The sequence below is a fragment of the Hydra vulgaris genome, chromosome 03 (assembly GCF_038396675.1).
Source record: "Hydra vulgaris chromosome 03, alternate assembly HydraT2T_AEP".
Taxonomy (NCBI): domain Eukaryota; kingdom Metazoa; phylum Cnidaria; class Hydrozoa; order Anthoathecata; family Hydridae; genus Hydra; species Hydra vulgaris.
Genome location: NC_088922.1, coordinates 37,798,163 through 37,812,500, shown reverse-complemented (window position 1 = coordinate 37,812,500; position 14,338 = coordinate 37,798,163). Strand labels below are relative to the sequence as shown.

General features: G+C 27.6%; 1 protein-coding gene across 1 annotated transcript; it reads left to right on the top strand.

Moving 5' to 3' along the window:
- Nucleotides 1-394: 394 nt before the first annotated feature.
- Nucleotides 395-12,431, top strand: LOC100209136 (ribose-5-phosphate isomerase). Its single transcript, XM_065793126.1, has 2 exons — nt 395-734; nt 11,823-12,431. The coding sequence occupies exons 1-2, from the start codon at nt 435-437 to the stop codon at nt 12,285-12,287; spliced, it is 765 nt and encodes a 254-aa protein (XP_065649198.1). The 5' UTR covers nt 395-434; the 3' UTR covers nt 12,288-12,431.
- Nucleotides 12,432-14,338: the final 1,907 nt, after the last annotated feature.

Below are 14,338 nucleotides of genomic sequence, written 5' to 3'. Positions count from 1 at the left end.
AATTAATTTTCTTTTTTATAAGCTATACTGTTCTTTTTAGGGTTGTTTTAATTTTTTTTTCTTCCCTTATTTATAACTAAATATAAATTCAAAAATTTGAATTTTAACATTTAGAAAAATAAAAATTTGCTAGTAAATCTTTTTTAAAGTTTATTGATAATTCCAACCAAAATCAATGCAAATGTTTTTTCAAGAGTTTTTTATTCTAAATTAAAATTTTTTTTATAATCATATAATCCAAAAGTGTATAAGTTCTATAGTTCTTTTAATGAAATAAGGAAGTGTGTGAGGTTTGGTTGAACTAAGTGAGTTGAAATATTTACTATGGTCTGCTATTTTTTTTTCTCCTTAAATATTTGACAATAAAGTTTTAAAAACAAATAGTATCTTAAAAAGATAACAATATTTTTTTTGTCTGTGTTTCATGGTACAGTATGTATATTTACATAAGCTTTCAAAGAAATTCTTTATTATTCAAGCAGCTTAAGCGAAGTCTGAGTATGGAGGCTGCAAAAAAAGCAGCTGCTTATGAAGCTGTAAATAAATATGTCACTAAAGAAACAAAATGTTTAGGAGTTGGTAGTGGATCAACTATTGTGTATGCCGTCGAAAGATTAGCTCAACGAGTAAAAGAAGAAAACCTTAATATAAAATGCATTCCAACATCTTTCCAATCAAGACAGCTTATTTTAGACAATGATTTAGTTCTAAGCGACATCCAGCAGCATCCTGAGGTAATTACCTGTAATACTGTTTGCAAACATATATATATATATATTTTTTAATTATTTGTTTTGTTTCTTCTTCTGAAAAAGTTGTATAAAATAAAATAACCAAATATAGTCCACAAATATATATTTAAATGCTCCTCTAAACAGCATTTTACAAGAGCTTAAATTGCTTATTAAATACAAAATTTGATGTTATACTTATTACAAGAATATTATCAATTTGTTTTTCTATAATAAGATTTTTTTAAGAGACTAATTTTTTATTTAGTTAGTCTTTTTTGCATTTAGTTATTTTTTTTAAATTTAGTTATTTAGTTAGATAAATTTTTATTTAAGTTAGTCCCATCAGTTAGTATCATATTAAAATCTTATTAAAAACATTTGCATTTCAGTTAGCACTCTTTTTTAATTTTTTGTTGCTGTTGCAATAACTGTTCCTTTAAAAACCTTACAGTTTATTATGCAGTTATTGGTTTATTTTTAAAATGACTTTTTCATTTTGGTTATAACATTAATGATTTTTTTAATAAACAACTTTGCAAACCTTATTGTCATTAATGCTATAGTGATATTACATAATATTTCACACCAAAGATTTTAGGAAATAAAATCTCTCCGCACTGCATATCTGCGTTTGTTAGGCAAAGAAAATCTTCTTATTTTTACTGTTTCTACTAAAACTTTATAAGTATAATTATGTAGTATTTATATTCACATTTATAATACTAAAATTCTGCTTTACAAAAAAGAAAACAACTGTTGTAGTACAAGAGTGGATCTAACTTTTTTTGGTGTTTAAGATAACTTTTAGGCATAGAGAAAACTCCAAGCATTTATATGTTTATACTTTTATCAAATAAGGACGCCATTCAAAAAGTTGCGATGATTGGAGCCTTGAAACAAAAAAAGCCCAAAAATTTTAGACGTGCCTGCCTCAAACGTGATAAAATATTTTTTCTATTATTCTTAACTAAATTAATAAAATTTATCAATAAAATCGTTAACATCGATAAAATTTAAATTTCATACAATAATCTTTAAACATTCAAAAATTATAAAGTTTGAACCCCTCTCAATTTGAGGGTGTTTTAAATTTTTTGTGGTCATAATTTTTGGATGCCTAGAGATTATTTTATGAAATTTACAATTTATAGATAAATACTAATTTAGTTAAGAATTAGAAAAAATATCTTATCAACATGTTGCTCTCACCTTTAAGACAGGGGCGTCTCAACATTTGGAGGCTTTTTTGTTCCCTGGCTCCAATTATTGCAATTTTTCGCCAAGTGTCCTTAATTGACATAAGTATAAACATATAAATGTTTGCAGTTTTTTTCCATGTTTAAAAGTTAGATATCTTCAACACCAAAAATGCTCTGTAGTATAAAACAACTTATATTTTACTGTTGACAAGTTGTAAGCCAAAATTAATATAAAATATAAGCAAAAATATAATCTCTAGCACTACAAAAAAAATCGGTTACTCGGTTACTCAAAATAATTAAACAATCGCGTTTTGTAAGCAAAAAGCAAATCTGAAACTTAAACTTTGTCATTTTTATTATATGTAGTTTGCACAAGTATTTTTAATTTTTCTAATCAATATCTAAAAATAGATAAGAAAAGAAAGTGGTTTATGTTTATGAAAAAAATATGCTCTTGCGAGAGCCATAAATTGCTCCCATAAACCACATTAGGGGAGTGTGAGAACTTTTCTTTCGGCCTATATATATATATATCAAGCCTTGTTTTAAAGCGTTATTTATATATATATATATATATATATATATATATATATATATATATATATATATATATATATCAGGCCTTGTTTTAAAGCGTTATACCTAGATTTACGTTCGCTTTAAGCAATTTTATGTAAGCAGTAAGTTATTTTGGTTAAGCGACTTTTATCATTTTTTAACTTTTAAATTATTTAATAAACGGTAAGATAAATAAGAAGTAATTAATTTAAAAAAAACCACATTAACTTTTGAATGACGTTTATGTAAAAATATTTGTTACAAAAGTTTGAATGGCAATTATGTTTGATACTAATGATAATAATTTACTAAAAAAACTCAAACAAAATTAAAAGTTTATTTTTATTTTGTTTTTATTGTAGTGATGGATTTTTTAAACAAAGATCATAAAAACATAGTTTAATTCTGATAAAAAGTATATGATTTTATTTAAAACTAATTTAATAAAAATATATAGTTTTATACTGATCAAAAAAATATATAATTTAGATTTTAAAAATATATAATTTAATTTTGATTTAAAAATATATTTAAGTTTATTAAAATTAAAGTTAAAGCTTGGTTTTAACTTAAATGTCAAATTTATTTAAAAGTATTACTAAATATTATTCAATATTTAAATTTTATTTGTTCTTAAAAAAAAAATTAGCTCATTTTTATCGCAATTGTTTTTTCAGTTTTCTTTCCTTAACATTTTTTTTACTCAAAATTATATTTTAAACGCCTGCATCAAAAATCTGCACAAAACATTAGTTAAACTTTTTTTTTTATAGCATATATTTTATATATATATATACATACATGTATATATATATACATATATGTGTGTATGTATATATATATATATATATATATATATATATATATATATATATATATATATATATATATATATATATATATATATATATATATATATATATATATATATAAAAGGTAAGTGTGGGTATTAAGGGCCGGCGGGTAATAAGGCCCACTAATCCAAACTTAGGGAAAAAATAAATTGTGAAACTTTTTTTCGACATTAAAATATTAGAGTTATCTGGTTTTATCACTGGCAGCAAAAAAAAATCAGCATTTCTTTACATTTTCATTTTTTTAGGTGGGCCTTAATACCCATACTTACCTTATATATATATATATATATATATATATATATATATATATATATATATATATATATATATATATATATATATATATATAAGAAGATGTGTGTATGTATGTAATTATGCACAGACATGTATACATATATATACATATATACAGGATGTATATAATACCCTATATACATATATACAGGGTGTTTCATAAATTGTTCTTAAAATTGCTCCTAATTATTATAATATATTTATTAAGAATCTATACATATATAAATTTAATTGTTAATTTGGATATATATAAAAAAAAGCCTAACTTTACGATGTTAATCAAAGGGAGAATATAAAAATTAAAATTCAAGAGATTAAAAGGCGATGGAAAAATCATTTTACCACTTTGTCATTTCATGAAAAAAACAGTTCAAAGTTTGGTTGTTAAGTTTTTAAGAGACAGTTAACAATCCTGTTGCTCTTGTTTTATTGTTACAGAAAAAGAAGTTGTTCAAAATGTTAGAGAAATGGTTGAAAAACAAATATTTTTTCAATTCGAAAGGGTGTTATTAAAATAAGGATAAGCAAAAGTAACTATTATTTTACAAGTTTTTCAATTTTTTTTTTCAATTCTTCAGATCAAGTACAGTGCAGTAGCTAAGTGAAGATTTGTTCAAAGTAATGAAGTTTTGTGATATATTATCAAAGTTTGGAGAAAAACTTTTGATCTGAAGTCTAACAGTCTAACAATTTATCCTTCATACATGGATCTAGTAATTGACCGAGATTGAAAGGGTCGGGTTTGTAACCAGGGTTGCATTAATACTGATACATCCTAAAGTTTCTTTTTTTATTGGAAATTTATCTCATATTTTATTTATATATGCATCTATAATTAAATGTTATTATTTTTATAGTCAATATATTCATCATAACCATTGTCATCATCATTATTATCATCATCAAGCTTAACCCTTCACTGTTTATATTTACTGTCTAACATAAAAATTTTTTAGCATTTTCTTTCCTTAACTAAAACTCGTTCATACCATATATAATGCACTCTCTCCAAAATTTCTTACTTCTACATCTACCATTATCTCCTGAAGCTGCTACCTCTCTACATACTGATACCCAAACCACTTTAAACTTCTCTCAAACGTTGTTCAGTACAACATTTTTTCTTATCTTTGTCTAAGATTATGGCTCCTTTTCTGGTCTTGTTAGAGTCATGCCACACATCCATCTGCTCATCATTTTCTCTTTTGGCAAATACTACACCATATAAATACTTAAGTTTAAATAAATATGTAAAGATATTGTATGCCAGCATTTATATAAATAGCAAACATTTATAGATATATATTTTTTTCTTTTATTCAACATCTTCACTTCCAACAAGACTGCAAGCAACCACTATTAGAGTTGGAAGTTACTGGAAGAGAAAAAATTAAGTTTACAGATAGTAAGTGACCAAGATTGATATTTGACCGTGGCTGGGTTTAATAAAATATATCCGGGGCCGGGTTTGTGACCAGGGTTGCATAAACATTTATACATCCTACAGTATATTTTTTCATGTTATATTTTGTATATATATGCATATATAAACATCATAATGATCAACATGATCATTATAATCATCATTATTATTATTATGATGATGATGATGATGATGATGATGATGATGATGATGATGATGATGATGATGATGATGATGATGATGATGATGATGATGATGATGATGATGATGATGATGATGATGATGATGATGATGATGATCATCATCATCATCATCATCATCATCTTAACTTAAATTCATTCATACAATATGTAAGGCACTCTCTTCAAGTTTTCTTACTTCTACCACTACCATTTTCTACTGAAACTGCTACCTCCCTACGTGCTGATACCTAAATTACTTTTTGTCTTTTTTAACAAACGTTGTTCGATAAAATGTTTTTTCAAGTCTAAGATTATACCTTCTTTTTTTTTCTCTTGCTAGAGTCACACCACACATCTTTCGGCAAATAAAAATCCATATAAATACTAAAGTCTACATACCAATGAAAGGATATTGTATGCCAGCTAAATAAATAGCAGAGATATATGTTTATATCCATAATATGTATGCATAAAGTGCATCTTGGAAGTTTTTATTCCTTCTGGAATAAAAGTTTGGAGGCTTTTACTACTTCTCTTCAATTTTAAGTCAATCATTCTACTCCACGTTTTTCACCAACTTGAGCAATTGCTTTATTAAACATTAATCATTTTTTCCATCTTTTTTACAAGAATATCTCTCTAAAGAACAAATGTCCTTTTATTATTGCAAAAAGCTAGTGTAAAAAAGTCCTGTCTGATATTAAGCTCTGTTATTCTCAGTTTACTGAATCTTGTGTATTATCTCAGATGTTAGGCTCTAGAGACTTTGGGTTAGTCTTCAACAGTGTCATTAGCTAAAGTAAGTTTAACATTTAATCTCTAATTCACGAGTCTGATCTTTTTACTTCTCCCCAGAATAAAGCAGAGTTATTTGCAAAAAAATCCTAAATTATTTTAAATTTGCAAAAAAATCTTAAATTTTAAAAAGTGCTAAGTGGATCCAATTTTTCAAAAAGTCTTCATTTTTGATTGCTTAGAACAAGCAGCCAATTTTTATTCTGATCTCTCTTCTGTAACAGCCTAAGGCTTGCAATGGCTTGTAGATTTCAAGTCTGGATTTAAAATCCACAATTTTTGTTAGAAAACAAAAGTCATTTATTTACTGCAAAAATATATTGCAATATTGTCGGAATTCCTATATTGACAAACAACAACCCTCTTACTCTCAGACAAAGTCTAAAAGCACATTGTAAATGTAATTAGACCTGCTTTATCTGCCAAGCTTGAGCCACTCTCCCATTGTTGTAAGGTTGCATTTTTTTTTTTTTTCTACAATCATGGTCATTGCTCAAACTAGCTATCATCTCTATAACGATAAACCAAAACTCATTCTTGCTTGGCTTTTTATTCAACAAGTTGCATCCTTTTGCTGTATCTGTCCCTTCATGCTATAAAAACTTTTATTAATCCAATTTTTTTCCTTTAACATCAAAAAAACCTTACAGCTCTTACTCATTTTCATGTTTATCTATTTTATACAACTTACAACTTTTTAAGTCTTCAGTCATACGTTTCCTCGTATTTTAACTTATTCTCTATTTTTAAGTAACTCATAACTCAATAGTAGTTGCTTGCAATCTTGTTGGAAGTAAATTAAAGTTTAAAAATATATAAATATATGCCAGTATTTAATAAATAGTAAATGTAAGCATAAAATTATAATATGTAAAGTATTATAAATTTTTTTCTATCTCCGGCTATCAACCTCTGCTAAATCCTATAAATACAGGGACCAGGTTTGCAAAAAGTCTTATTTTTAGCTGGAGTGTTTGTTAATTAAAGACTCAAAACTTTGCCTCTGATAGGAAGAAAACTAATGGGGGAGTGGTTAGACTAGGTTGCTCTCCAGAATTTTTGAAAATAGGGGTAACAAATGCCGCTTTCCAGCAGGATGGAAAACAAGGTTCTGATAAGTTAAATAGTTTTGATAGTATAGACAAAACTATTTAATAATGTTATAAACAAGCTGTTTATAACAAGTATAAACAGTTTCGGAGAACACTTCTGCAAGACTATATCAGGTATGTTGTCCAGACCATAAGCTGTAGAAGAATTTAAGCAGGAAATCACTTTAGATTTTAGTTTAGATAGAAGCTGGAGTGATACTTAAGTCAGGCAATGGACTAACCTGTTTTGTGGCTATATCAGGTAGAACGCAACTAGTGGAATAGATAATATTGTCGAGAAGTTCTTAGCAAACAATTCAGCTTTGTCTTTAAGTGAGATGACAAAATCTGAACCATACAAGGGAGGTGGAATAACAGGTTTGCCCTTATTATAGATACTATTAAAAATTCTCCAGAAGTCATGAGAGCCTAATTTTTTAGATAAAATACAAGATTTCGTGACCTGAGAATAGCAGGCTTTAGCATTAGGCAAAACCTTTTTACAATGGTTTCTAGCAATAGTAAACAGACGTCTGTTTTTTGGAGATTTTTTTTGCTGATAGATATGAAAATATTGGTTATGATTGGAAATTGCAGCAGCACAACGAGAGGAAAAACAAGAAGAAGAGTGAGACTCGACTTGGAATTGTCGAGAGGAAATATAAGGTTCCATGCCAGCCTGAATCCAACAAGTTATGTAAAAAGCACATTTGTCAGCAGGAAGACAAAAGTTTTATACCCAGGGCCATCACAAAAAAAATCAAGGAAAGAGTCAGAGTCAGCTTTAAGGTAGTTGTATGAGGTACAATGATAGGGGGATTCTGATGATGAAGAAGAATGAGATAATAGTTTTAGAGAGATCAAACCGTGATCAGAAGCATCTATGGGTGAATGTGGCGAAACTGAGCACTGACTAGGATCAGAAACAAGACTTAAGTCTATTTCAGACATATTTCATCTAAGATGCTAAATCTGCAATGGATTGTATATATGGTTTCCATGAGATGTCAGTGATGAACAATAATGCAAGGAGTCAGTGAAAGGGTTGCCATTCGTTCATATAGGAATGTCGACAGTATTGTGCAGAGCTGGGCAGTAGCGCGGCTTTGCAACTCCGCTACATACAGACTCTCCATTTGGTAGCGTATTTGCAAAAGCCCTTTCATTAAAAAAATTTGGAAGCAGATTAAGATTGCTACCAAAAAAAAATTAAAATGCTAATCCATTACCATTTAAATTTAAAAATACCATTTGATATTATTTAAATTAAAGACTTTTCCATTTACTGGAAATGAAGTGAAAAAAAAGAGAATCTTCCAAATATCAATATTTCCCTATGTCATCGAAATAATCTCAGGTATGCGCAATTTGATTTTAAAGCTTTGAAGAAGCAGTATTATTGCTTTATATAAAATATCTGCAACTAACTCCATGTATTATTTATATTAAACACACATATGCGTTAATCTTGACTTTTCTAATTAAAGTAATTTTTATCTTAAGTTGAACAACAATTTTTTTTAAATATAATTCATGAAAACTGCTATTTTCTTATAGTGACAAATTATAAACAATACAATGTATACATTGTTTATAATTTGTCACCATTTTAAATCATTTTACATAAAATTTACCTGTTAATCGTTATCTTGCTTTATAAACTTCATCTTTTCTCTTCCAGAAACTTCCAACTCTAATAGTGGTTGCTTGCAGCCTTGTTGGAAGTGAAGATGTTAAGCAAAGAAAAAAAACATAAAAAACTTTAAATGTAAAGAGCATTGATTATATTTAATGCTCTTTTTATTTAAAGTTTATTCATGTAAAATAATGCCATTCACGTTACTTTTTACTTTCAGTTTTTCAAAATATTTTCGTTTATAAGTAATATATATTTGTATATTTGCATACATTTATATATTATATTTATAGATAATATATATTAATATATTTAACGGTAAGGTTCTTTTATTTGGAGTTTTTATTCTCAGAAACAATTTTAGAGAGTCAAGTGTCAAGATGTTAAAAGAAGCCTAAACTGGAAAGCTTTTTGCAGACATCAAGTCGTATCTGCATTAGGAGTTTAATATAAACGGGAGAGTGTGTAGAAGCAATTTATTTCAAAAACTGTCAATATATAACTGTTTCTTGTTCCAGAAAATATTTTGCAAATTTAAAAGTGTTGTAATTAATTGAAATTTAGTATTTTAACTAGATTTTTTTTAATCCTCAGGTTTATGCAACAATTGCAGACAATGCAATTCAAACTATGTGCCTTTAACCGTTTTGGTTTAGTCGATTAGGAAAAACAGAGAGAGAAGGTGAATCTTGAATTGGTCAACTTAGCGCTTTTCTTTTTGAAGGAAATTTCTAAAAAGGTACAATGACAATATCATTCTACCGAAGAACTGCCGTTGTGCAGCTTAGACAATCAACTTGCTGACTTGTAAAGATACCTAGATATTGCCAAGTTTAAACTTAAATCGGAGGCCATTATTTTTAAAGCCAGCTGCAAAGATTCGTTGGATATGGAATGCCTACAATAGGAGGTCTGTGATAGCGAATGACATCAAGGCAGCCCTGAGGTTGGCGACACCAGTGACCACTAATTTGAACTCTGTCTATGATGCCTTAAAATACCTATCAATCCAAGAGCATAATATTCTATATAATTTGTTGCATATAAATATAAGATCTAATTTTTTTATAAGGTTTACATTTGAACGATGTTTCCATTCATTTGCGCATCCCTATTAGAAGCTACTAGTCAGCTCCATCCATGAATATATCACAATGGGCGATACAACAGATGGAGTAAAAAGATGCATGATTCAGGACTTTTTGCGCGTAATCAGCAACAAAAAAATTAAATTTTGTGCCAGAATCCAAAGAAACTTACCAGTTAAATGCTGGCAATATAAATGTTACAACTTACTCTTAAAAAATAAGTAATACTAAATTTAAACTTATTATAAAACACTTTTTAGTGTTAAAACCATTTTAAAAAAGCGTCACATCCCATATAAATATTAATAACTCAACGTAAAAGATAAGGACAGGAAGTTTTTTACTTTAAAATGAATTAAATGATTAAGGCAAAAATATTTTTTTAGGTAGAGGAATAGTTGCAGACTAGCGTTACTAATTATCAAGCAGCGGAAGAACTGTAGCGGTTTTTGGCTCCCAAGTATGTGGAAGGTAGCGGTAGCGATGCCCAGCTCTGGTATTGCGATAGTTATTTGTAGTAATTATCTTAGTTTTGTTGGAGTTAAAATTTACAACCAACTGCAAGCCCCAATCTGTTACAGAAGTGAGATAAAATTGTTCTGAGCGATCAAAAAGAGAAGACTTTTTGTCAAGACAGGAGTATAAAGTTGAGTCATCAACAAATAGTGCCACTTTAGATGTAAGGTTTTCAGGAAGATCATTAATGTAGATAAGAAACAAAGCAGGACCAAGGATAAGCCTTGAATTACCCCAGAAGTAACTGGAAATGAAGAAGAGTGTTGGCCTTCGAAGATGACGTTAATAAATCGGTTAGAAAGAAATGATTTAATTATCTCAAAAACTTTCCCAGGTACACTATATGAAGGAAGCTTACGGAGATGACCATCATGCCAAACTTTATCAAAAGCTTTAGATATGTCAAGAGCAATAGCCCTTGCCTTCACCTCCAACTAATGCACGATAAAATCTTGTTATATCTTATAAATTTCCCATCTTAAATATAAGCTAAAAAATTAAATTCTCTCAATGGATGATATGGTCAGTTATTTTTGATTTTAACTATGTATACTTGTTTGGAACTTTTATTGTAAAATACGTTTTATTTTTTGATTATTTATATGTGGTTTGTATCCACACGCTTGTAAAAAGTTCTGACAATAAGATCTGAGCAGTCTTCTTGTTTGTATTTGTAAAAGTATTTTATTTACTGTAGCAACAAATGCAAACTAAAAAAAAAAATAGCTTTATCCTTAGTGAATGATAAAACCCGCCCCTGCTTGAATCTGAATATTTTTATATTGTGTGCTTGCTATGCTATAATTTTTTTCCCAGTGCTTTTATTAACTTCTCGTCTCTGTCTGTTAGTCAAATCTTGCAATCAATTTTTGAGTCACTTCCTGATGATAGATTTTCTTCAAATTTTGCATACATACTTTTGCTTGATTACAATACAGTATTCAATAATTAGTTTTGCAATAAGTCAGTTAATTTAGTTAATTTTAATTAAGTTTATTTTTTATACGGAAAACAAAATAATAATTTTTAGAATGAGTAAATTAATTGTTCTCCTACTTATACGTGCGTTAAGCTTATTTGGATAAGGTTGACTTCATAAACGGAATGTCTGTGATTTGAGACCCGCCGCTTCCTAGATTTTTTTTTTTTTTTTACACACGCATACAGAAGAATGTTAATAAAATAAAAAGTCATATCATAAAAAATTTATTGCAAAATTTGCGATTTTAATAACATATAAAAGCATTGGGTTTTAAAAATTTGTTTTTAAATTTACTTGTTTATATTTAAAATACAATTTAATACATATATGTAATAAAGCTGACTTAGGTAAAATTTTTACCGAAATTCTGCAGCATCACACATTTTCTGATTATGTGAATTTCTATGAAAAGTGGCTCAAAGATTTTTATTTTTAATTTTTTTTTTTTTGTTTATATTTTTTAGTTGGACATTGTTATAGATGGTGCCGATGAAGTTGATGTCAATTTAAATTGTATTAAAGGTGGTGGAGGATGTTTAACTCAGGAGAAAATAGTTGCTTCGTGTGCTAAAAATTTTGTTATTATAGCAGATAGTACTAAACGTTCTCATCATTTGGGAGATAGTTGGAAAAATGGGGTAGCTGTTGAAGTAATTCCGATGGCTTATTCTTTAGTTATTATGAAATTAAAACAGCTTGGTTTTTATCCGTCTCTCAGAATGGCTAAAGCAAAAACTGGACCTTTAGTTACAGATAACGGAAACTTCATAATAGATTTTAAGTTTGACAAGTTAGCCGACTGCAAAATCGTTAATGATAGCCTTATTTCTATTCCAGGAATTGTGGAGACAGGGTTGTTTATAGAAATGGCTAACTCAGTAATTTTTGGCTTTTCTGATGGAACCACTGAAGAAATATTTCGACAATAATATCTAGACATTTTTATCAGCGTTTTTAACATGTATTTAAAAAACTATACTTTATTATGTTTTGTTATGGTTATTTTAGGTGTATATATATTTAGTTAGATGAAATAAGAAAAAAATTTTAAAAGAGTTGGTCCAATTATTGTTATTTTTTTTTTTAATTTTTCAGACGGGGGGGGGGGCGGGGGGGGGGGGGAATAAAAATTGATAGCCTAAATCTAAAAAGTGAATTTTAACTATCACATAAAATATATCATGTGAAAGCTTCTATAGTTTTACAGTTTTTGTACTTTACCTAGAATTTAATATATGAAGAAAGTATATATTAATCATTTATAAAAGTCTTTGGATAAAGTTAGGAAAAAAAAATTTTTAATAAAAGTTACAAATACTTTATTAAAAATGTAAATTTCAGATAAATTAATCAAGAAATAATTTTTCTAATTTACTTCTATGCTTTATATGAAAACTTTTATAAATGATTGATATATACTTTCTCAAAACTTTTTAAATGTGACTGCCGTTTTTTCCCGTGTACTCTTCATATTTTTTTTATTTATTTATAGAAAACACATTCAAAATAGCTGGGACAACTCTTTAAAATTGGAATTATTATTTCAAATAGTAATGGATTTTTATTCTATGTGTAATTCTGATGAAGCTGTTTTGACGCTTTTATTTATATATGTAGTTCTGAAAGCTCTTTTGCCGCTGTTTTTTTTTGTTGTTTTGCCGCTTTTATTTACCTTAGAGACGAACTGACCTCAAAGTTTTTTTGTGATTTTTTTATCTTAGCATTTAATGATTTGTATATATGTTTTTGCAAAGTGTTATAATTTATTTGTTACTTAATATTATTATGTAGAAATAACTTCCTTATTTATGTTAGTTGTAGGATTGTTGAGCTTAATTTAAAGATAAATGGTTTAGAGATAGAAACGTAAACTTGTTGTATTGTACGACTGTAACTTTATAGTCATTTGATGACCATTTTTTATAAATTATTAAGTAGGTTTTTAAGTTTAAAAAAAAGTAAAACTTTTACTATAATTAAGATTTATATGATAAATCATTAATTATATGCAATTTTTTAAAATGTCATGGACTTAAATTAAGTAGTGGAGGGTGGTTAAATTAAGTAGGTAAGAGGTGTTAGCGAACATCTGAGCGGGAATGTGAATTATACAAAATTGATCATATTTACTGCTTATATTTTATATACTTATTGCTTGACATTTAGTCTATCTGTTCAGTCTCAAACCCCCAAAACAATATATCTTATTATAAAATAAAAATTTTGGGCAAAAATAAAACCATTGGTGTTCGGAATTACCCTACGTGTATATATATATATATATATATATATATATATATATATATATATATATATATATTTAAACAACTTTAAAAAGTATTCTACACAATAGAGTGCTCAATGTTCTTAAAAGAACAGAGCAATTATATATTAGTAGAAAATCACTTAACAAAAATTTTTTCCATTTAACACTGTGTTTCATCAACAAAGATTCATCAACAAAGATTTCTGATGAATCTTTGTTGATGAAACACAGTGTTGAATGGAAAAAATTTTTGTTAAGTGATTTTCTACTAATATATATATATATATATATATATATATATATATATATATATATATATATATATATATATATATATTTCGAGTTCGATCCCCACCACGTCCCTGGTAGTACCGCGCTCAACTTGTTTCTCCGCGCAGCGGCCTTGTTCGTTAAGGTTCGTGTTTCGGAGCTATAGAGTTGAGAGAGGGTTATTAACCACTAATAAGTAGCCTCCTCCTCTGTAGTGGCCTTCTCGGCCTTGAGGAGGTGAATATATAAAAAAAATATATATATATATATATATATATATATATATATATATATATATATATATATATATATATATATATATATTATAGCTGGATAGCGAAAAAAACGAAAAAAATTAAAATGATAGAAATTTATAAACTTTTCCGTTACATAAAATAAATATATTTGTCACGAGAAAAATCTAGACCAAAGATTTTTTTTTAA

Excerpts from the sequence above, each read along its gene's own strand:
- LOC100209136 (XM_065793126.1), top strand. The coding sequence starts at position 435 with ATGTATATTTACATAAGCTTTCAAAGAAATTCTTTATTATTCAAGCAG. Across the intron at positions 735-11,822 it reads ACATCCAGCAGCATCCTGAG|TTGGACATTGTTATAGATGG; the intron begins GTAATTACCTGT and ends TATATTTTTTAG.